Raw genomic sequence first — 24825 nt, 5'->3', positions numbered from 1 at the left:
GAAACATTTTAAAATGTTTGCTTTTCTCTTTGAATATTATATCGTCAGGCTCACTATGCTCGTTGCCAAAATCATTAATTTCTCCTTTATTAAGAGATGTCCTTTCACATAAGACTAAACCTGAAGCAGCTCTTCTTTGATGATGCTTTATGACGCAGGTATCTATTCCAACTTCTTTTGACAACGACCAAACGAAAAGCAACATACAAAACTCTTTAATATGAATAGCTTTTGCTTTTTCTTAACATTTTAAGACCGACGCGCGGACATTATGTATGCTTGGAGGCAGTTAAACTACATTAAGATGTGAATTAAATCAGACAGTTTCAAATACACTACATGAAGAGTACGAGTCACAAAAACCCACCCTGAAACTCCCTGTTGCCGGAGGGATGCTTCAGATCGCTGACGGACGGAATATACCGAGTCGATGTTTCCAAAAATGAACAACATACAGTGGGATTTAGAATGTGATCACATAAAACGAAAACATGATTTCAAAACGTACGGCACTGTAAGTGCAACTGTATATTTATTGTGAACTGCCATGTTTAGCAACAGCTGGTCATTGCGTTTCGTAGTCGGGTGGGAGGGACACAAACACTGGCTGTCTATAGAGTGAGTCACGCAGCGCCACAGTGGTAGTCGGTCTTCCAGAAAGATCTTGTCCGCTTTTTGCCAGATCAGCAAAGCAGGACCTTTGTTCTTTTCTTAAGGATTTAATGTACCCCTCTCCTGTGTGTTAGAACCATTGGGGAATTACTTCCATATATTGTTTTCCGTAATCTGTTGTCGCTAATTGCCATTTATTATCATATATGTAATGCCGCTTAGCGCTGTTCCGCCCCATCAGTACCTGCGGCATGATTGCAAACGTACTAAAGGTTTCTGGAATTTCTCATTGGGTAGTAAGTGTAAAAATTATCACTCACCGGCAGCCCCGCTCTTGTGTTTTCTGTTTTCAGACGTGGCCTTCGTGACGCACCCGGACGTGCTAAACGCCTCTCTATACTAGTGCGTTTCACCGCCCCCCATTGTGACAAGCCGGCCCGGCCCATACGGCAGGCAGGCTGGGCGCTGTGGCCTGTTATTAGGACAAGTGGGGCGGTACTCTCGTTTTGTCTACCTGCTCCAAAATATTAAATGAACATAAATTATATAGAAATTCTCAATGTTTCCATTTAACAGTATGTCCGGGTCGGTCAATGTGTACTGTATAATGTAATTGGCAGTGCACCATGAGCAAACAGAAATTCGTAATAATCACATAATTATACTTCATGTTGTATATCTTACCCTACACGCCTAGAATAAATACATAATGCATCACAATATTCTTAAACCTGTATAATCCAATGCCGGGTCAAAGCTCATCTTGGCAGCAAAAGCAAACACAAGCCAGGAAACGACTCTGGACAACAAGCAAGTTTATTGCAGGGCCCACTCAAGCACACATCCACATGCAATGTCATACAGTCAGGCTCAAGCTGGCACTCAACCTAACCAGCACACACCTTAATAAAAGGATAAATATTTGTGTCCATTTGGTTGATATCTCTCTTATTTTATTACTACAAATGTTTGTGATGCACCATCAATTGAAATGACAAATGTAATGCATTTTAATACATTCCAATAGACGGTGCCCTTCAAAACCTTAATGTTGAGGTCTACGTTGATTACTTTAATTCCAACCCATTTTTGATAAACATAACTTAAAATTGCTTTAAAAACACAGTCAAGAAATTGCCAGTGTTGCTAATAGCTATTACTGCCTGAAATTACTTATTTTTAATTTATTATTCACATATGACTGCAAAGCCTCATTTCAGCAGTTATTCCATCAGTGCCCTAATGATGAATTCCCTTCACTTACCCTTAATTACTCATATATAAATTCTAACTGGTTATTAGGGTGCATTAGTACTGCTGAAACCTGTTATTCTGTTAAACAAAGTGCAGGAATTCCTAAAGTTCAGGTACCATGCCAGAGGTTGCCAAGAAACTGAAGATTTCATACAAAACTGTCTATTATGGAAAACTGGATCTAAACAGATTATCTAAAAAAGTGGCTACTGTGTAATACTGTAGTTAGAAAAGCAAGATAAATAAGGTAAAAAGGAAATTAATTTAAAAAGATATCTGTAAAACAGAGTTGAAGATTCAATTTCAAATTTATTGTCAGTGAAATTATTTGTACACCTGATTAAGCACATTCCAGAAGCCATCTAAAAAGATGCAGGAAATAAATAGACAAAATTGGCACCATAGGAGTGTAACCAAATTGGATTAGGCAGAGAACATGATGGATAGAAGAATGGGAAACAAGTAAAATATATAAAATGATATCCTGGCCTTTATAAATGAAGAATAACATGAGGGATATATGATAGTAAGCGTAATTAAAAGATTGTATGAGAAAGACCCTGAAATCAGAAAAAGGCAATTCATGTGGGAAGATTGCAACACAAGAGCAGATACAAATAGCAAAACATTCAGGGGCACTTGGGGACTTAAGTTAACTGTTTTAAAACTGGGAAACTTCTTACTTATAAAACTGACAACAAACAGAAACCAGCGACAAATTACTTATAATACACTCTGCTTATTTACTTAACCAATGACAGAAATATCACTTTTTTATGTATTATTTTTGTAACAGTACGTTGTAGTCCAAAGTGACAATAATGGAAAATGTGTTAGTACATAAAATATGTTTTTTTCAACAGCATTTTAAAATATTATGCAGTTAAATACTACACCCTGATAGGTTTATAATTGCTCAAATAGCTTTTAAATATAATCAGATTGCAACTCATTTTTGTAAGCATTGTATTGAATTATGTACTATTATTAGTTATTGGCTGTGGAGGGTCAAGGCTAATTGTAGTTCATATTTCCTAAAACATAAAATTCTTGAAAGAAGTGCCCTATGGAGAGTTAAAATATGCTGAAATTTGCCCCCACAGAGCCAGATGATATGACAATAAATTCCCCACCACATATGCAACCCCATTGTGATTTTAGTAACTTGTACAGGGGTTTTCTTTTGTTATCAGGATAATTCATTGGACATGCAAAGGAAAATATACAAATGGAAATAACCTCTCTCAAGGTAAATGTGAACATGTAAATGAATCAGCACTTGAGGTTGCAGAGAATGATTCTCTTTTAAGACAAGACAATTTAGAAAATTTGGCAATGCTTAAAATTTCAAAAATGTATACAATGTGATATGTTCAAGATATCTCAGTTATACTGACTTTCCCAACAAAACTGCTTCAAGAATAAGTATACCAAAGTTTAACCAAAATTTGTCAACTGTGAGCTGAGCTGTTTCATATGGAGAGACAGACATGAAGACAAAAATAGGTGCTTTCGCATTTTACATGAACACGCTTAAAAATGATGCACAGTGTAAGGTATAGTGAGTGGTGGTGTGTTTCTTTATTAAAAAAATAAAAACTAATCTTGGGTAATGGAATTTAATTATTTTTTAATTAACTGAAAATGATCTTTAAACCATCCATCTATTTTCTGAACCTGCTTCATCCTGAGCAGGGTCCCAGGGGAGCTAAAGCCTATCCCAGAAAGTATAAGGCACAAGTCAGGAATAAAACCTGGAAGGGGTGCCAGTTCACTGAAGGGTGAACATACACACACTCACTTAGGCCAATTTAGCACTGCCAATCCACCTAACCTTTATGTCTTTGGACTGTGGGACAAAAAAAAAACACAAACCTACGGAGAACACACAAGCTCTACAAAAGGACTCAGGATATGAACACTAGTCTCCTAATTGCGAGGAAGCAGCACTACCACTGCACTACAATGCCACTCTCAAATTTTAAACCATTTAACCTTAGAATAAACAAGAGACCTAATCTAGTAATTTCTGTAACTGCATTTTTTGTTCATTTTTAGACAGCTTATACTGTAGCATTTTCACTAGAATGTCATTCTTCCACAACTGGGATAAACCAGGTATAAGACCATTATTGAGGTACTTCACAAACTGAGCTTCATGGAAGACTGACAAAGCACAAGAAAAACTTTAAACGCAGAATTTGCAGTGTCACTTCAAAAATCAAGTGACGTTTTATTCTTCATAATCAACATGAGTTAAAATTGCTTTTCACTAAGATACCCATCTAATCTTAAGGAAACTCCTTTTGCAAAGACTGTCCACAAAGATGTAATCACAGCTTGAACCTGTTTATGTTAATTACAAAGGTCATAAAGCATATCCTAGCAGAAGTTGACACAAGATAGGAAGCAACCCTGAAACGGGTGCCAGGCAATCACTGGACACACTCATGCACTGCCACAGTTAAAGATTAAAATATTGTGAGTTAGAAAATAAAATTTACAAATATACCAAAAACCTAATAAAATGTTTTAATAACATGTTTTAATTTTAACTATAAACGGCTAAACACAAACCAACAAAGTTAAGCACGTTTACAATCTAAACAAATATACAATGTACAAACATACAAGAAACAGCCCTTTACTCGAAATGTATTTTACTTTATTTTTCCTTGTGAACTAAATATGTAATACAACTAAAATATATTATATATATATATATATATATATATATATATATATATATATATATATATATATATACACACACACACACACACACACACAAAAGCGTTTACATCAAATCCATTAAATTTAGGAACCATATTCCGAATTTACAATTTAGTTTTTTGGGGTCTTAGTCGCCAGCCAACCAACCTTATGTGGACATCTTGTGTGAACTTTACAGACACATACACGGGTAGATAATGCATAACATTAAACTCCTGCGAATTACAACACCAGAACTAGCCACCGTGGCCATGGACCAAGCGCATTCAGAACATTTAGTCGCAGCTGAAAAGTGAGAAGTTCTACCGATTTAAAATGTGTCGATCAAAAGCGCACCATATTATACTACACTTTATGTTAAAATTAAAATATCAGTATCGTATTTTAAAAAATCTTTCTTTCCGATAAATATACTGAAATCGCTACTTCCTCGGTGTTTGTTGCTATATATATAGTCAAGCATAAAATTACACTATGCATTACCGTCTCTAAAGCAACGCACCACATCCACCATTTTAAGTACTGAGATTTCGATTCTTTTCTCTTTTCCTTTACTAATATGGCGGCAGCGTAACCTTGCCCCAGCTGCGCATGGGCGGAGTCTCCTTTGTGATTGGTGCAGCTTACTCTTCTTGCATAACAGTCTTCATGTCACGTGTATGACAACCCTCGTGCTGTTGGAAATTACCAGAAAAGCAAATAATCCGAGACCTGTGAAGTCAGAGGCAGAAGGCAGTGGTGGGTGTATTGCAGATAGACTTTAGGCATATTGCAGAGGAGAGGACATTTATGAGTTGTTTTTGAGCCGTAGTGTTATCTACATGAAGTTAGTTGGGTGAATTGGAGAGAGCGGATATGTATATAGTATAAAATTGAGTAAACAGAACGAAAACTGTTAGTGTGAGGGTCATTTTCTCGACATTTTTTTCATACACTGCTCGGAACATTCGAGAAACGAGCAATTACCCTACTTTCAGTCATAGTTAAAAAATTATAAGGGTGTTGTTACGGAATTTTTAGACTTTTTTGCAAACGACCAGCTATTTCTGGAAAATCGTTAGGGCGATTGGTTTAGAAAACGACATACTGTATTAAGTTAAAACGACTTGTGTTTAATCGACATTAAAAACGGTTGTTTTGTTTCATAATTGCAGTTAGCTTGATTCGTTTGCAGGGACTGAACGAGCTTGTGTTCGGTGTTAAGTTCTTCACGTGTATTTTTATTTATGTATGATTACAGCGATAGCGCACAATAAAGGTGTTGGTATTTTATGTTAACTGACCCGTGGTTACTGTTTAAAGGGTCGTAAACTGCACTGAATCTTACCGTTGCACGGCGCTGTTGAGAGTTTAGGACTGTTGCAGCATGTCGGGACAGCGAAGACCACTGATCACCCATTCTTGGGAGGAAAACGAGTGCTTAACCTACTATGGAATGCAGTCTCTGCACGAAATGTTTGATGTGATCGGCTCTCATCTGACGGACAATGACGTTGAGGCCTTATCGTTTTTATTGGAAGAGCTTTATCCGGCTTCTCACCCGTTGGACCCAACAACATGGGTGGTGGACCGGGCCGCCGAAGATGATTTGGGCCCCGAAGATAACGGACCTTCGCCTAGTCTCCTGCGAGCTTGGCAGCGGTACCAACGCACAACAACCACCAATTCTAATCAACTCTTGTGTACTTTCAATGCACTCCGACCAAAGAACGGTGTAGAATTGCTCCTGCAACTTGAGAAGCGAGGCTTGTGTAATGAGTCCAGTTTCAACCATCTACTACAGCTGTTGCGCATCCTTACTCGGCATGATTTGATCTCTTTCGTCACCCAAAAAAGACGAAGGACAGGTATGTGCGGTACGGTAAGAAATTGGATTGATGTAGATAGGCTCGTGAGGAGGAGGCAGCTAAATAAGATTGTTTCTGTACGTGGTCGCGGGGCTGGGGGGTTGTATTATCTTTAGAAAATAATTGGAAACTTATAGATTTATTGTGAATGTTAATATCGGGCTCATTTTAAATCTGTCATCTCCTTGGTAATGTGTTACATTTTGACCCCCCTCCAAACACTGTAATAATTGCCTTTAAGTATTTGTTTTGAAGTCGTCTTGAATATAATCTGAGAGGCGTTGTGTTGTATCCAATGTGATAAACTTGATCCCTCTTAGAAAATATTTGATGTGTGCGTCAATTATCTGTGTGTGATTAGTCCGAATAGACAGAAGCATGCCCACGTAGAATTTGGTAGAAATTGGACAGAAACAAAATCAAAACCAAATGTTTTATAGATGCATAAGTTGACAAGTACCAGGAGCATGTTTCTGTCCGTATTTTATATATTTGTTAACCCTAATATGAAATGCATTCTTTACCTTCAGCATATAATTTTCTTACTTGAAATATACACGCCCTTGGCCATATTTTCTTGAACTCTACAGTCTGCCCACTGTGTCTGGTTTTACTGAACTCTGTAGTTACTTGTGTCCTTTATTGTCAAACGTGACACAACTTATTTATTCCAAATAGATTTCATAGTAGACTTCATCTCTCCACCACCAAAATATTAAACATTCCCTTCTTTCCAGATACCATTCATGGAGTTGTTTGTGTAGTTGGTTACAATGGATGTTAACAAAAATTTGTTGAATTCTTGTTATAATATTTAAAATAAAGGTGTGTTGTATTTTATAGCATTGACTTAGTGAGCTCTTTACCACAGCAGTTGGCACAATAATCATTTGTATGCAAGTATCTGTGTATGTTCAGAACAGACTGTTTTGAATCAAGTTCCTTTCCATACCACAGAGATGTGCATCTTAGGTTGAATTGAGTCACTAAACTGGTTTAGAGTAAGATAGTACTTGAGAGGTGCCCTGATCAGACCCCCTTCCAACACGGCTATTACATCACTCTTTTTTCATGTAGTAATTATAATTTTATACAGTTTTGGGACATGATAGCTTGTTTATTTTTGTTATACCCATTCATTTAAGGTGTAAAGAATTGCATTAAAAAGTTAATTGTGTGAATGTTTTACTTTCAGTGTCTCCTGAGCGATATAGTTATGAAATGCCCACTTCTAACTCAAAGGAGGAAGGAATTGAAGTGAAGCATGATAAAAGCCCCAAAGAGCCTATAAGTGGAGAAGGCCAGTGGAGAGCAGGTCAGTGAATTTATTTTCATGCTATTATTTAATTCTGTTGATTCAATATTATTCCATGGACATTTTGGGTTTTATTCTAGGTCTCCTGTTTACTGAGAAATGTGTGATTTTTGTTTGACAACTAAGGTAGAGAATGAAATAACATTATTAAACTCTATTAATCCAATTAAAGATCTCTGGGGACATCAGACTTATTCCAGTAAGACTTGGTAGGGGGCATTGAAAGTCCCTGGACTAATTTGGAATTGCCAGTTAATCCCCCACACCTGACTTTAGGGATATGGAAGAAAAAAGCATAGTACAGTACCTGCAGGAGTTTCCCATTGACATGGGGAGAAATTGGAAGCTTCCCACAGACAATGGAAAGGCATGAGAATTCTGCTCCGAATATTTTATTTATGTGAAAAAGCAGTGGTTACCCTAATTTAGAGTAAATGTATTAAATTGTGTCCATAGGTGTGGATCCGAATTTGTCACATTCCACCAGTCACACACCTCGGCGTGGTAAGAAGCGTCGAAGTGGTAAACTCCATAAACCTAGAGCAAGAGGAGGCGAATCGAGCTTGCTGCAGTCTTCACCTGTCCAGGATAGAGTGACATGTGGTATGAAACTTTAGCCTTTCTTTTTCTCCCGCTTTCTTTAACTTGGTTATTGTTGGTAGACTATGGTGTGACACTAACGAGGCAAATCCTTCTGCATTGGCTTTAAAGTAGTTTTAGTATTTCAGAGAAAAGGCTCAGGATTGTTTTTAGCTGTTATCTCTTATCTCTCAAGCCCCTTGAACAGCAGTGACTGACACCATAAATGTATTTGTACTAGTCTGATTATTTTTGCTCAGATTGCTAGTGAAAATTGCTGGCTTTTCCTTTTTAACTCCAGAATTAAGAATTTTTTAAAGCTAATATCAGAGTATAATGTCTTTGACATGTGAAGGCTGATTCAAGACAATGTACAAGATACTGTAATAGTCGCTTGTAGATTTGCTAGAAATAGGTGTGTTAGAGTCCAATGATACCCCTTTTTTCTTTTTTCTCACTTGGATATAAAGGGAAGATTAGATATCAGTAACTAAATAGATTGATAGATATGCTTTAAAGCTGCTGTCATCTGTCTAAAGACAATGTTTTTATATCAGGTATCTGAAAATCTGTTATTTCATTTCCTTTACTGCTTTTCTGTTTCACTCCCTGGAAATGAGACAAACATACTGGTTTCTGAGGAATTTAACATGTGGTACACATGCCTACATGGAAACCCAAAGCTTGGTACACACATCAGTTACTGCTTGCTTGTCTGACTAAGCTTCAGCAGTTTGCTTGAAGAGCAGGCCAAGTTATCTGCCCATATGTCCTTTGTGAGCAAAAGTATAAAATATTTACATATCAAATTACCACCTGTGTTCAAAATTATTTGCTGTTCACTGCTACACTGCATGAAACTTGTTCAGCTGGGCAGCATTCAGTGGAATTTTTACTTCTTTATTTTGCACAGTGGCACATTGGATAGAAAGTACTTTCTATTGACTAAAAAAGACCTAACTTGTCATGTCCTACATTATTGTACACCACTGGGACACATCATTTATTTATTAAAATAAGCCACATTCTTGTGTTCTGTGACTGAATTACAAAAAATAAGTTAGCTTTTACAGTTAGAAGTTACTGCCTCATTTGGACGTTTAAAGGAGAAAAGGGCATTTGATGTGCTTTTTTCCTGTAGAGGTTTACTGTGAATGCTCTTGTGTTAATTTAATCTGTTTTCAAAGTTTGTAAGTAGTGGCCATTTCAGTCAGTTTGTCTCCTACTTCAACATACAGTCCCTGTTTGATTCTTATTAAATACAGTACATTGATTTAAAAAAAAGAAGAAAATCACACATAAAGCTTTAACCATGCATCCTCGAAAAAACCAGTGTGTGACTCTTGTTTTGTGAAAACCTTCATTAAATTTATAGAATATCTTGATTTTTTTTTCCCTCCCATGTTGTTGGTTTTTTTTTTTCCCTCAAAATATTGTATTTGTACTTTTGTGTTTCTCCATTAGCATTGTTGCCTGCTACATAAAGAACAATTTTTTGCCTTCTCAACAGTTCGCAGGCAGTGATTCTAGAGAAGAGCGAGTGTCTGTCAGTAATGCTCTCGTTCATTCACAATTACCATTCACGCAAACTACCTCTGCTGCTACCCAGCTTTTTCTGGTAGGTTCTCTCTCATGGATCAGCACGTAAGGAACTAACAAACTGCATCTCTGTTCAAGCTTATAACCGTTTGCTTAAACATGGGGAAGTCAAAATCCAATAAGTGTTTTACTTCCTGTCTGCTTGCTCATCATGTACTCAGTAGTTTCCAGATGAAACATTAGTTTTCTTAATAATGTCTTAATGAAAACAATCAATATTGTATTATTAAAATTCTTGTGGGCTCTAATTAATCACATTCCCACCCCCTTAAAAATAAAATTTCATGTCTTACCTTTAAGCACTTGAATAGTGTTCACCTGTCTGTCATAGTTGACATTCTGGCTTATGAGTGGCATGAGAGATTGGGCCATTCTTTCCAAATCTCTTTGTTTAGAAGTGTGATTAGCCACTTATTTTTGAAGTAGCTTATACTTTAAAGTTGGTTACTGGTAATCCTGTTTAGGATCACACAGTTATGAGTGTCATTTTTTAACACTTTAAGCGTAATCTTTACATTTCCAAAGCTCATTGTTGTAGAAATAAGATTTGTTCCATATGCCACTCCAGAAGGTATATGCACTGATTCAAAGTAGTGAATGATGTGGTAAAATTATTTAGGGCCAGTTGTGCCACATTTCTTTTCACTTTCAGATGGAAAGGTATTTTTTCTAAATGCCCAAGTTTGGCTGTTTAAATGATCAGGGAAATGGGGGAGGGGGATGGGGAAATAAGATGTTGCCTGAAATGTTCTTCCGATGCAATTTTTGTTTGATCCCACGTTTAATTCCAGCAGGTGTGCAATGAAAAATTGATGGTCAGAGAGACAATCTCTAAAACAGACTCAAAGTGGCGCTCAACAATAAAGTATGTGCTCTGATACAAGCATTCACCAAGGTAATCTTACATTCTAAATCCTGTGAAAGCACCTCAATAAAACAACCTTTACAGTGGATGCATAACATTTATTTGTAGCTGGAACAGATTGCTATCTTTTGAGTCGTTTGGTGCGTTTTTTTGACCTGTGCTTCAGAATGTTCCTCACATTATTTTCCACTACTCCTCCAGGCCTTGCTACTTCTGCTTATTTTAAAGCCTATGCAGTTGATTATATCATTCATGGGTTTTTAGCAGATCTGGCTTTTGAAACTGTGGACTTGAGAGAATTCACTGAAGTTACACACATTATCTCTCAAAACTTTAGTTGAAAACATTTGGATTTTTTGTTTTTTTGTGGTTTTAACCTAAACAATTTCTTGTGACCTTATCGAAGGAGGGAATATAGGCAAGGCAAAAGGACTACTTGCTCTACAATTCTATATTCCATAGTTATATTTGGACTGCCTGGATCCCCCTACCTGATAATTAATACTGCTCAGGCCACCTCCTTTTTTTATAATATGTATACAGACATGTGAATAAATAATGTAACTTTAATGCTATGATGCTGTAATGCACAAGATTTTGAGCTTTTTTAGGATGAGTAGAAGCAGCTGTATGAAAGCTCACAGTGGTTTCAATTACCCTGCTTCTTGAGCTGACTACAGTACAATGGATGCATGTACATCTCCTTTAAAAATATATGTACATTTCTTCCTTGGTTAAAACCAGTTACTATAACTCTTATTTTTGAAGTTCACAGTGAATTGTTTTAAGAACACCATGTGGTACTGGATAATTTGTTTCCCGTGCCTTTTTTAATTTAACTATTTGGCAGTGACAGATAATGATTTAAACATGCTATGTTAGACTTAAATATTGAGCAACAAGAGATGAACTGGTTTCATTTATATTCTGTCCAAGAAAATAATTCATATCATCTAATATTCCCCTTTAGAAATTAATTCTTATTTTTACTGGCTAAAACAATCCTCCACCGCTAGTGTTCTTAAACGGAAATGCCCAGGAATTTTTTTTTTTTTTTTTAAATAAACTTGAGTGCTTTTTTTTTTCTTTTGCAGGGAGATGTCAACGTCTCCAGTTTATAGTTTGCATGCATCCTTCAGAAGTCTGTCAGAGTTGCTAAATGTCTTGTTGCATTTTTTGGTTAATTCTTCAAGCAAGCTTGTAGATAGATACCTTTTATTCTGAATAGTTAAAGCAGTTAGCTTTCATGATTTCAATGTTATTTTTTCATCTGTGCTATAAACCCAACCTTGTTTTTTTCCTTGCTGTTTGCAGTTTAAAAGACCAGCACAAAGAGAAAGATTGCGTCTACTCAGTGAGAAAACACGTTCATTTAGGAAAAAAGACACCAGTTTTCTTTCCCCGCTGTTGGCTGTGCTGCTCAGGTTTACATTTAACACGTGCATTTTCCATTTCCCCCCATCTGATCAAGTTCAGCTCCTCAGTGAAACAATATTTTAAAAAGAAAATGATTTGGGGAAATGATAGTTACTAAAGAGTGTATTGCTCACTAAGATGCTCTGTTGATCAGTAAGAGTGAAAAAGCTACCCTTACTGATAAGAGCATGCAAGGCATTCAGCAGTCTCTGTCAGGTTAATGCAACACTGGATTAATAAAAATGTTGGAAGACCTCTTGGAGAACTGACCTTTTGACAAATCAGTGAAGATAACCAGTTGGCTGTTTTTGTACCAGATTCATCCTGGAAGAAAAATGTTCAACCTAAAAGATGTAATTATAAAACTGTTATAATTTCATGAAAATGTAGATTCCAGCCAAAGCATGACTGACTACCTTTGGCAGCTGCCTAGGCTTTTCTAGGTATACAGTCATTGGATGTGATGTCATGTGGCCCAGCGTTCATGTTCTGTAATGCAGCAACTGTTGCTGTAGGCTTATTTTGTGGCCTTTGTATTCCATAGCTGATGTGGAATTCTTTCTAAAACAAAATAATGCTTCCATATTTTAGTTCTTACCTGGTTTTTTTTTTGTTTTTTTTTTTCTAAATTGATTTAGAACTTCAGTTAAAAAAAAAAGGTTGCATTCTGTGAATGGTGTCTTTAGAGTTTTCTTCACAGTGTAATTTGCCTTGTAAAAATTCCTTGGTTTATACCTGATACATACAAATGACACAAACTACTTCAGTTTATTGGAGGTTATTGTTTTGAATAATGTGCGGTGAACACACTACTTCAGCTTACTGGGGGTTATTGTTTTGAATAATGTGCGTTGTTGCATCTCACTGTTGTAACCTCAATGCTTGGTCTTCCAAAGAAATTCTTAGGAATTTCTATCTACATGAACTGCATTTCTTTCCTTGGTTACTTCTGGGTTAAATATAGTTGAAGATTGTAATACATCTCTTTAATTACTTTGAGTTTATTGTATCAGGGTTTTATTATGCCCCAAGTTCTGCCCCTTAGTTTGCAAGTTCTATTTATGAAACTTCTCAAACTACTCAAATTAGCCTTCTACTTTCCCGAGTGTAATTCTGCATTTAGTGATGTGAAGAAATACTATTTCTGGTCTGTTTCATTGTTACGCCTTTGTAAAATGTTTAAATCTAAAACACAGGTTTTTTTTTTTGTTTTTTTTTTTTTTGGAAACTAGGTAAAACCTTTTAATTCAGTCCTGTCCATGGTTTATCCCCCTAGTTTTCTGGTTTTCATTCACTTTTTAAAGTCTTTTAAGTTTGGTATACTTAAAGTTGTTTCTTTACAATGTATTTATTTGCAACATAAAATTGCATTCTAAAGTGGAGCATATTTTATTATTATTTAAAAAAAAAAAAGTCCATTATTGTGTTCTGCAATGGGTACTATATATATATATATCTCTTAAAATGTAAAAATGCATCTGCTAATCAATATAAGTAGCAAAGGTTTTGATTTGAGAAAATGTGCCACGTTTGAAAGAAAATGTGCCTTCCCTGTTAAGGCATGTTATGTTTCTTTCTCATTTGTTTGCGGACTGGCTGTCGGGATGGATTTATTTTACAACACCAAACAGAGCCACCCCCAGCCCTTGGCATTCTGTGTTATTTTACAAAACCCATGAAACAACATGTACAAGAAGTGACAGTTTAGTTAAATCCACGCATAAGTGTTTAATTATACTTTGCACACATAACAATAAACCTGAACTGCATTGATTCCACTGCCTTTTTAATTAAAGCCTTGGAGTTTTTTGAGCCAAGTGACCTTTACTATGGTGTGTATTTCACATGGACAAAAATAAAATAATAAAGTGTACTTTATAGCATATCGAAGCATCACAAACCAATTGCCTTTTTTGCTGGTAATAAAAGAGCTGAGGATAATGTTTTGAGTGTGTAAATTCACTGACACCGATATCAGTGAATCTTTAAATGCATAGAAAAAGCATGCAGCCTCTATATCGAACCTGGTGCTCTGAGGCAGGAATGACAGCTCTGTGGTACCACTCTGCCTATGTTAAAAACATATGTGCTGAACTTGAGCCTGATTAAACTTCTGTGAATTGGTTTTGCTAAAGTGGCCCAAGCACGTGTGTCTGTTCGTTCCCCTTGGAATGGACAGCAGTTGTGCCTGCATTGCATCTGATGCTTTCTGGGATAGGCTACAGCTGACCTGCAAACTTGCCCTGGACAAGTGAGTTAGGAGGATGGATGCATGTTTACATGTAACATTTATTTAGTTCTTGTCACTTGATTACAAGCTACTCACCCGCTTAATATTCTCTGTCACTAACATACTGTGCATTATCGGTCTAGGGTAGCAGGCAGTATATTTTCAAAATGGAAGCGGTCATAAGTGTGACTTTTTCAGTTATTGTCTGTTTCTTAAAAAACCCAGCAATTCACATCTGGGCATTACAATTTAATAATGTTAGTAAAAAATGGCAATAACTTTGAAGTTATTCCAAATCCCTGGTGTTAAAGGGTTGCTGCAGAGGACAAATAATGGGGTAGATGACGATGTGAAGCACACGGCCATTCTCTTTAGAAGAATGATTTGCATTTGTTGTCGTCTTGAAATAAGACCGTTGTTTTGCAAAATGTTTGCGATCTCTATGTGGATCAGAACTCTTAACATTTGGTAAGTTTTATATCTTTTCTTTGTAATGGGACCCCAGCATCCATAATAATGCAAGAGCATGATGGTAGTGTTTTGTTTTTTTTTTTTTTTTTAATGCATAACATGCTTCTAACATATGCTTCACTTTAGAGTGCAGTTTCTTGTGGCCAACTAATATATATGATTGTGAAGAGATAACTTTGACTGGAGAAATACCAAAGTTATCCTTTAATGGTTTGTTACCACAATGTCCACTACTGCTTTAACTAAAAATAAAAACTTTTTTTCTGTTGGACATCAGTGCCATGTTTGTACAAATTTAAAATTAAATTGTCTGTAGTGTTGCATTTGTGTTCCATGATTGAAATAATCAGCATAGAGAAGGCCCATCCTTTTGATGCCAAGGCTTTCAAATTTACATAAACGTTCCTAAGCCTGAAAATAAAATTGCAGAATTACACACTAGTATATTGTAAACAGTTACCAGTTTAAAAAAAAGCTTCAATTTCCATTAAACTTACTTGGCAACTTTCAGAAGTACATACTTTTAATAAGAAGATAAAGTTGGAGTATACATTTGAACCAGTCTTCTTAGTCTTTGACCCTGGTTCTTCACTTGACTGTAGGCACATTTCATACACTGCTAGTGCTCTATATGGTTGGTTGTTATAATACATTAATAGATGCAGTGTTTATTTGTATTATACCTTTAGGCTAAAGATATTTTGTAATCATTATAAAAATAATTGGAAGAATGTAATTGTTTCTGCTACTTATTTTGTATAGAGATCAGTTTTTAACACCTTCAAAGCTTTATTTGAGTCTTCTGACATTTGAGAAAAAATGTCATATTAAGAAGTGAGAAAATTATTTAATGCTTTCTATGACGTCTGTTAAAAGTAAATACATTTCATTCACAAGACTAGTTTTGCCAGTGATTTTAGAAGAACCTCATTTTTCTGGCAGAGCTGAATTAACAGTGACTTGGTACAAATTATTGACAAACTAGTTTGTTTTTTTTTTACAAAGTGAGAAATGCAGTTATTTACTTACTTTTTTGACCTGTTTTCATTCAGAATACAATTTTAGGGAGCCTATGTTTAGATTTCAAAAGTTGTACTTGTGTTACAACCCCCATACTCCACCCACAAAGGTCTATAGCTAATTTACAAACTCTGTTTAAACTTTTAATTCTGAAAATGTGACATTCTGTGATTTAAGAACTTAATTACAGTGAAAACCAGCAGACATGGGGGGTGTGGGGGATTGGCACCAGGACAGAAGTAAATGTGGTGTATAATCTCTTGGAGTAAAGCTAATCATGCACATACTTTTTTATTAAATAAAAAACTTGATTTTAGAGATGTTGTATTCTCATGCGCTCATTAAAATTTCAGATGCAAGCTACAAGATTTGTGTCATGTTTAATATTTACAGATTTAGTAGAAATGCTCATTGATCTGGAGCTGAAACCCCTTGTTGTGGATTGATTGTTGTGATCGTTTGTGTTGTCAAATGCACTCTTTGATGCTTTCTCTATACCAGTTGACTTTACAGGGATCCATGAACTTCATAGAGGTTCAACAGCTATAATTAATAGTTACTATGAAATAATTTTTACTGATTTTTGATTGATTATATTCTTTAGAGGAGAATTGTTTTTGAACCCTACATAGTCATGGAAAAAAATCCACAACAAGTTTGTTTCAAGAGAGTTGTTTTTAGCAATAAAATATTTGTTCTTCATATTTATTTTTGATTGACTGGAAGTTGATTTAAATATGGCAACATTTATTCACATTTTAACTTGTAGTTTTAAAATACAAATTATCATTTTGCTGTTAGCATTAGGGTGGATCTTTTGGGTCCGCTTTCTGTTATGTTCTTCCTTGCAGCCCTTGGACATGTCATTACTGAGGAGCTGCCTTGCATCTTTTTGCAACAACATTTATGATTCAGCGTTATAGCAGTTGGAATCCAAATGTGTGATCCTTTTTACTGGTCAGAATCTTACTTTATATATTTTTTTAAACAAACCATATAACAGTCTGGGCCTTAATATTTTCCTTTAATTTTCCACATTTTTATTGCTGTTTACAAGATAAGATTGTAACTGTCTTCTGAACTGCTCCTAAACATTTTGACTTCAGATGGCTCTTACTGCAGTAACATAGATAGATATTTCTCATACTTGTTGCTGCCACTGTTACTTGTTGCTGCCACTGTTACTGACCCAGTATTGCTTAAGAAAGTGCATTCCTTGGGTATTGCATTTTCATCTCCCTACATATATCCCAGGTATTTGTCAAAACCTTTCATAGTGGCTAATTTTATTCTATATTTTATCTATAGTTGCTGCTGTAATTTTTAAAAACGGTGAACTACTTTTAAAGATGTCTACCTATGGAGCATTTTTGGTTGGGTCTTAGAATCCTGCTTTGAACAGATTCAGGAGTCTGAGAGCACTGACTTTTTTCTTTTTTTTATATATATATATATATATATATATATATATATATATATATATATATATATATATATATATATATATATATATATACCCTCCGATTAAGTTTGGGTGGAGGGTGGGGGGATTGGAAGGGATAATAGATGACTATTGCTCTGCTGTACAAGTTAATGATTCCGCAGGAGATGTACCATCAAGCCACAAAATCTGAACAAACAGTATGAGGAAAAGCTCGACATAGTGTGAGTGTAAATTACAATCTTTCACTTCCTGTATCTAATTAAAATCTCATATCCAGTACTTTTCAGCATACATACATGCATAGTGCTGAATTTAGTACTCTAAAACGCCCACAAGGGTTGATTTTTATTTAGAGCCTTGGACCATGTTGGGTGCTTTGCACATCCTGTGATAATGATGTGAATTGTTTTTTGAAAGAGCGCATAACTTGCTGACTACTTTATATCAGTGTCTGTGGCTCTGTTTTTGGGGCTCATTCAGTACTTTTTTGTAATTTACTAGCCAAGCACAACCAATGGCTTTCTGTATACTTAAGTAGTAATATGTGTTGTACTTCATATATAGTAAGTTTTTTTTATATATATTTTGCAGTGAATATTTCTTCAACTTTTATAAAGGCTAACATGGCCAAATCTGGGCTCAGAGAATGCTATGTTGTCATACTGGTCTTTATGTATGAACTCACTGCTTGGATTTCTTTCAGTCATATAATCGTGAGCCCCGGCAATGAATGAAAAATTTTGTAAACATTTTTTTTCTGCCTATTCCTTAAATTATTTTAAGCATTAAACATGTTCCCCATTTTTCATTTTGGGAAAGCAGTGATTTCATACTGTATTTAACTTTACTTGCATTGATTTATGTTTAATATTAAAGTGTGCTTATATGTATGTACGTATATATGTGTATGTTAACTAATTTCCTCCTTTCTTTTTCTTTTCTCCCACCCCTCCCTGGGATCTTGGGTCCCGTATTACACATTTTCATTTTAAACAGACATAAGGCTCCGTGTTCGTGCAGAGTATTGTGAGCATGACAGCATCCTCAATGGAAATGTTGTTTCTAATAAGCAACATGCACTGGAGCGCCAATTTGAGCTCTTCAACCAATCCAACACTATCCTGAAGTCCCGTGACCTGGGGTCCATCATTTGTGACATCAAATTTTCAGAACTCTCCTACCTTGATGCCTTCTGGAATGATTACCTTAATGGATCTCTACTTGAAGCTTTGAAAGGTGTCTTCATTACAGACTCTTTAAAACAAGCAGTAGGACAGGAAGCAATTCGGTTATTGGTCAACGTTGACGAGGATGATTACGAAGAGGGTCGACGCCTGCTTTTAGAAAACCATCCTCTGCAGTGACTCAGGTTTCCACAAGAGGGCAGAGTATGTGAATGTTGCATAGTAATTGCTTTTGATTGTAGAATGTGTTTTATCTACCTAAAGTGAAGATTTTGTTTCTGTTCGGTTAACTAGTACTCTGAATGGCATGGGCATTATTTTGTTTTTTTGTTCTTGATAGATATTTCACAGTGTTGAGCTTCTGTAAAACAATACAGTAGAAAATATAATTGTTCTGCTACATTTTGTGATAGTTAAGTCCATTGTGACATTTGATTTTTTTTTTTTAATTTTTTAGTCCCAGTAAATTGATGCTGTTGAGTCATGGCCCTACAAGACTGGGAGTAGATCCCAGCCCCACTCTGTTGTCACTGTTGTCAATCCAAAGTCTGCAAGTTCTGTCAGTTGTCTTACTATTCCGGATTTCCTCTTGCATTCCGAAGGTTTTGTATATTGGATGAATCAAATTTGTATTTGTATTATGATTGTACTGGTTTACACAGACACTTTGTTCAGGCACACATTAAAGAAATATGGTGTTTTCTCTCAGATACACTTGACAATCCTAGTCCTCCTACGGTAGAGTGGTATTCTGCCCCAGATTAATTCTTGCCTTCTGTCTGAATTTACCAATAAGCTTTAGCTTAACATGACCTTGATGTTAGAAAATGGATTCAGAAAAATGCATGAATAGATGGATATTTACTGTAGACTTTTCTCAAATTTTGTTGATGTGTATTTTTTAAATCTTTATTCTTTTAATTTCTGCAGCTGGATATATCTGTACAAGGAATAATTTGCAGAGTAGTTATTTGGCCAGTATGTAAACCTGAGGTTTTATGGATGGAAACTGATATTCATTTTAAATAGTAGAAAAGGCCATGCAGGTCTAAGTGTTACATTTTTTGTTTTTATGACTTTGTAGGCTTCACTATTATAGGTAGATGCTTTTTGTCTTTATAGTCACCATCACAGAGCATTCTCCAAACTCCTGCATCACAGTGCTAATGCTAGGTACATGTTCACGTTTTCCAGCTGCAGATTAAGTAACTGCTAAACCACTGGATATGTTTGTGATTGGAATGGTTAAGAAAATGTTTCTTAGATGTGTTTGTGTATGGCGAATGATAGCTCACTTGCTTCTTTTAAGGGTTGTGGATGTGCCAGTCTTTCCCAACAGTAGGTGCAAGGCAGAACTAGCCCTGCCAGGGCAGCCGTCTACCATAAGGCCCACTCACACAGGGTTATTTTGTAATTACCAGTCGGCCTTGCCAAAATACAGTATCTTGTGGGATGTGAGAGAAAATCAACCAGACTTAGATGCTGAAACTAGAAAACTCCAGCTCTACACAAGTACCATAGTTTTTGCCTGAGGTGGACAGTGTAAAGCAAATGTATTAAGATTTTATGTTTGTCTTATCTGTTTATATGGTATTTAAAGCTGCTGTGCTTTTGAAATGACCAACTGTTTTCCTTATATTAGCATGTTCACCATATCTCTGCTTATTTTATCTGAATATGATATAAAATACTAATTTCTAAGTAAAATATCTGGTAGAAATTCAAAAGTTATAAATGCAGATGATTAATCGGATGTTTAACATAAACCCAACTTTTTAATATTTAATTGAAAATTAATATTTTTTTTTCCTGATTTCAGGCTTGCACCTTTAATTTCAAGATGATTTGAAGGGAAGGAAGTGCAATTGATTGCAACTATCAAAATAAGGACCTTGTGGAATTACTGTTCATTTTCCCCTCCCCTGTGGCTGCCATTAACCTTGACTTTTGAAGATTTATCTTAAAGAGTACTGGTTCATTTTGGTGTACACAGGTTATTCCCACAAACATCCTGTTCAAAATCTGGTAAAGTCTTTAGAGGGGTGCGGACAGGTTTTTTTTTTTTTTTCTATCTTGGTTTCACCTTGTAGTACTGTCAAGGTGCAACGTTTCTCTGTCACGAAGGTAATATGATTAATAAGGTTGCATGTTGCAGTCTTGTTGATCTGTTAAGTGTTCGATGATTTGGGAGAGGAGGGGAAGCAATGACTGAGCCTGGTCCATTTATTATGGAAGGCAGATGGAATAAGTTGTTCAGACTTGCAAAATGTTACCTTTTTATAATAGTGGTGCTGTAATTCTCAGGGCCTTCCATGAAGTAACCCTGTGTTGCTTAAAAAGGAACTAGAGAAGTCACTTGCCGTGATCTGTAAGAACAGATGGGGATGGCAAGTGACCTATACCTCGGTTTAACTTTGCAACATCTAAGGCATCTCAGTTCTCTAAACTTCTACCAATCGGTTCCTGTGTTGACATGCAGTGGATTGGTCTATGAGAAACCTGGGATTTTAACTTAAAAGGGAATTAAGTTTGTGTCATTGCAAGTGAATTGTAGATCAAGTTTTAGTAGATGGGCATCTGTGAAGCCAGGTGTACTGCTGAACATCAAGTATTTAAAGGCTGCCAATAGTTTTGAAACATGAATTGACTTACTTGAATTTTGTGCCTCACAACCAAGCAGGGTAAAGAATATGACAAATTACCCTTGGTGGAAACCCTTAATCCTGTCTGTATAGGCTGTGTTTGGTTTCTACCTCCCACGTCACCTGCTTGGCTTAAGTACCTTTTGAATTGGCCAAGACTGTGCCCTACCTAGATGTGATATGTTTAGTATGGCAGCAGTTGGAACATGTGGAGATTGTTCCCAGACCTCAAAAAATTAATCCACAGAGATGAATTGATTCATTGTAGCGTTTCTCTGATTAGATTAATTCCAGAATTGGAGAGAAAAAAAAAATTCTTGTTTTGTTCAGTCTGACGTGTAAACGGTGTAGGACTGAAAAAATATGTATATCCTGGTTTTAAGAAGAGCAGTTTTTTTTTGTTTTCCTAATGTAAATTGAAGTAGCGTTTCTATTAAGTTGGATGATAGCGTTTTCTGTACAGATCATTTCTGATAAATTTGTTTTGACTATTATGGCTTAATATATTTGTATGAAAAATAAAAACTATATTCATTAAATAAACCAAGTCTGCATTTTTCTGCATTGTAAACTATGTAGTCGTCAAAATCTTAACAGTTTTATATCATTCCCTCCATTTCATAGAACGCATTAAAAGAAGTGAAAGAAGCTTGTTGGTTTTATTGTACCACTGCATTACATGCCAACCTGAACGCGGCAGCTTTCATTTTGATTTTGAAAACCACTCTTGTGTTACGTTTTTGACTTCCATTTAAAACTTTTACTAACAGTGGTTTCCATGTTTGTCAGGGATTTGGACGATGGGTTTGAACGTACTTTCCATTTAATTATTTTCTTATCATTAGACGCTACTAACATTTTTCTTTGTTGGAGCAACTGTCATCAGTTCACACTTTGAAATGAATGGAGTTTCCCAATACAGATCAGAGTATAAGAGAGATTCCATGTTCTAAAACTTGGGGTGCTTGGTTGCTACGCATTGGAGACCACTCAATATTGCATGCTTATCCATCTGTCGCCAAATATGAACGTAACGAAGTAAAGATTTGTGACCCTGAAGTTTGAATTTGCCCGGATCGCAAGGCCCAAACTGGACATCAAAACGTAATACGGTAAATGAACGCTCTGGCTAATGGACTTGGAGCTACCAGGGTGTAGGCAGAATACGAGATACCAAGCAACAATTCATTATGTCAACGTTGTGTTCGCATAGAACAGTTCGAATTCTTTTGAATATATTTTAGAAAATATAAATGGGCAGGTTTATTACGAATACTTGGTAGCGTCACCATATTTTTGGGCAGCTTTTTTGAAGTTAAATCGGGAGGATGTTGCCTGACCGCTCCAGGCAAATTTTAGTAATGTTACGCAAATCGTTTGCTTTTAAGTAGTATTTGTTATAATTTACGACTTGTCATAACTTGTTTTAATAGCATTCTAGGGACGGTATATATATATAATTTTTTTTTTTAATATATTTTATATTTTGAACCACCGTTCAATAGATATTCAGCAGAAACCTTCCCTTGGAACTGTTTTGACCCCTAAGCCTTTCTTTATCAAAGTGCTGATGGACTCTGCTGTACTTTACAAGTGTCTTTACATGCTTCTCCTTGGGGTAACATTATTTGTTCACATCGTCAAGAAAAACGTGATGAAGACCTGCTGCTTTAGCGTTTGAACGACGATTTGCCTGCCGGCTTCTTGTGCTTCAAGAGTCCAAAAAGGGATAAAGCAGGCCTAATCCTGCTGTTGTAAGACAAGAATATACACTTTTGTTGTGAATTTCGCGCATGGAGCGAACGGGTTCTGTTGAATTTAAAAGGTTTTTTGCGATCGTTGGGAGGGGAAGTACTCGAAACTGTTGGTTATCCTTCCATTCGCAAGTGCATGCAATGAGTGAGCATAGACACCGAGTGGCGCTGCGTGCTCTTCACGCAGCTCGCGTCGACTTTGTGAACAGTGGCGGTCGCCTTGGAAACTTAGGAATTGAACAGGAGGTGCGCGTACCCGCAGACGGATCGGCTCGCGCGCAATGGCTGAGACCGCGGCGCCCACCGATGGATGCGCGGGTAATGTGCAGCTTTTTTTTCCTTTTAGAAAAAAAAATCTTTAAAACTTTGCATATTAATGTCGGCGCTTTGCATAATCTCTCCCGCGCTTTATTGATTGCAAAATGCTAACTGCAGCTCCTGCCTCTTCGCAGGCACCGAATGGGCGCGTGCCTCGCTCTGTCAAGCTGAAGATTTCTGTCTTATATATCAAATAAAAAAAGAAAAAAAAAAGCCGGAACGATAGCAAGGAATATAACATGTATGTTAGCAAAACATATTTGAGCTTTATGGGCTCGTTATCGAAAACGGGTTAGTTACTTAAAAAAGAGTCTCTCATTCTAGAAACAGGAGATTGATATACTTTAGCGTTCGGCATAAAGCTGACACACCGCGGGAATATTTGATTTGGAAAAAGAAATGCATCTATTTACTCGTGTTTAGCGGATTAGGTAGACATGCTCTCGTTGATGTGCTCGACAGTCCGGCGACCCAGCAAACCTACAGAAAAATGCCCAGTTTTTAGCAGTAACGGAACGGTACACAATGCGTCTAACCTATTGAACAACAGTAGAAAGAATAATACGTTTGAATATTATATACGCTAACGTGACCTGTCATATATGCAGTCGTCAGTCTCGCTCGTGACAATTGAATATATATTTACAACGTACATTTCAGCGGTTAAGTGCATACCTGTTCATTTGGCTTCCGAAAACAATGAAACTCGAATTTTCTTTCTTGCGTGTTTTCTTTTTTGTTACTCCTAAAATGCCGTCTGCCGGACAGCTGTCTCTTACTGCGGTGCGGTTCTTTCCTTGGCAGTGTTTTGCAGCACGAAGAAGACGCTAAAATATTTTAAAACGCTAATCGGATAATTGGCCGTCGACAACTGAGGGTGTGTTCCTTTTCATTCTCTCTGATACGCTGACGATGGCAAATCGATGAAAAAACGGAATTAATTTTATGAAAATCAATTAGAAGGAGTGGATTAGGGGTTTTATTGGAGCCAGAGAGAGCGAGGCGCCGTTGAAGCCGTGTCGCTCGCTCGGCTACCTGAGACCGGTGATAGAGCTGAGCTATAGAAGGCACCGAAAGAAACGAACAGATGCCGCTCAGTTTCCACTTTTTGTTACTTTTAATATCCCTGGTGTCTTAGTGGTAAAACCAATGAATGGGCATAAAACGACAGCAAAATAAAAAAAACAATAAAATTAAACGTAGCTGTTAAAGTGGAGATACTGTTCTTATATTAATTCCATCCATCCTCTTATATATATTTTCTTACACTGTAAATACAAATATTTTGGATTACTATAAAATGCGGCACTTCTAAGCCTTCCACATAACATGGACATGTGCTTCAAAACGCACACGCTCTCCTCTGTTACACACCTTCCTTGATGTACTGAGCAGTAAGCACGTGTGTGCCCGTTCGCTAGTATGGCTCGGTGTCAACGTTTCGTAAAGTAATCCCCTCACAAAATTCCAGTCTGATTGCAATCTTGTCTGGTCAGTACGCCACTTCGTATTGGGTTGACTGCAACAAACCTTTCGAGGGTT

General features: G+C 36.4%; 2 protein-coding genes across 5 annotated transcripts in view; one reads left to right on the top strand and one right to left on the bottom strand.

Moving 5' to 3' along the window:
• Positions 1-5161, bottom strand: part of rabac1 (Rab acceptor 1 (prenylated)) — a 48626-nt gene extending 43465 nt beyond the window's left edge. Inside the window, exon 1 of one of the 4 annotated variants that reach the window (XM_039773137.1) lies at positions 5083-5161. The gene's annotated coding sequence lies outside the window, so the exon portion shown is untranslated. Of the gene's footprint in view, positions 1-932; positions 1040-5082 lie in introns of those variants that run through there. The other 3 variants (XM_039773139.1, XM_039773135.1, XM_039773138.1) reach the window with 3 other exon arrangements.
• A 182-nt stretch (positions 5162-5343) lies between these two features.
• dedd1 (death effector domain-containing 1) lies at positions 5344-21754 on the top strand. Its single transcript, XM_039773134.1, has 5 exons — positions 5344-6446; positions 7642-7761; positions 8218-8364; positions 18382-18773; positions 20389-21754. The coding sequence occupies exons 1-4, from the start codon at positions 5966-5968 to the stop codon at positions 18747-18749; spliced, it is 1116 nt and encodes a 371-aa protein (XP_039629068.1). The 5' UTR covers positions 5344-5965; the 3' UTR covers positions 18750-18773; positions 20389-21754.
• Positions 21755-24825: the final 3071 nt, after the last annotated feature.

This window comes from Polypterus senegalus, chromosome 12, assembly GCF_016835505.1.
Source record: "Polypterus senegalus isolate Bchr_013 chromosome 12, ASM1683550v1, whole genome shotgun sequence".
NCBI classification, from domain to species: Eukaryota; Metazoa; Chordata; class Cladistia; order Polypteriformes; family Polypteridae; genus Polypterus; species Polypterus senegalus.
The sequence above is the reverse complement of the archived record's forward strand: the minus strand, read 5'-3'. Positions and strand labels throughout refer to the sequence as shown.

Coding starts and splice junctions, on each gene's coding strand:
- dedd1 (XM_039773134.1), top strand. CDS start 5,966: ATGTCGGGACAGCGAAGACCACTGATCACCCATTCTTGGGAGGAAAAC. Junction 6,447..7,641: donor CCAAAAAAGACGAAGGACAG/GTATGTGCGGTA, acceptor TTTTACTTTCAG/TGTCTCCTGAGCGATATAGT. Junction 7,762..8,217: donor AGAAGGCCAGTGGAGAGCAG/GTCAGTGAATTT, acceptor TTGTGTCCATAG/GTGTGGATCCGAATTTGTCA.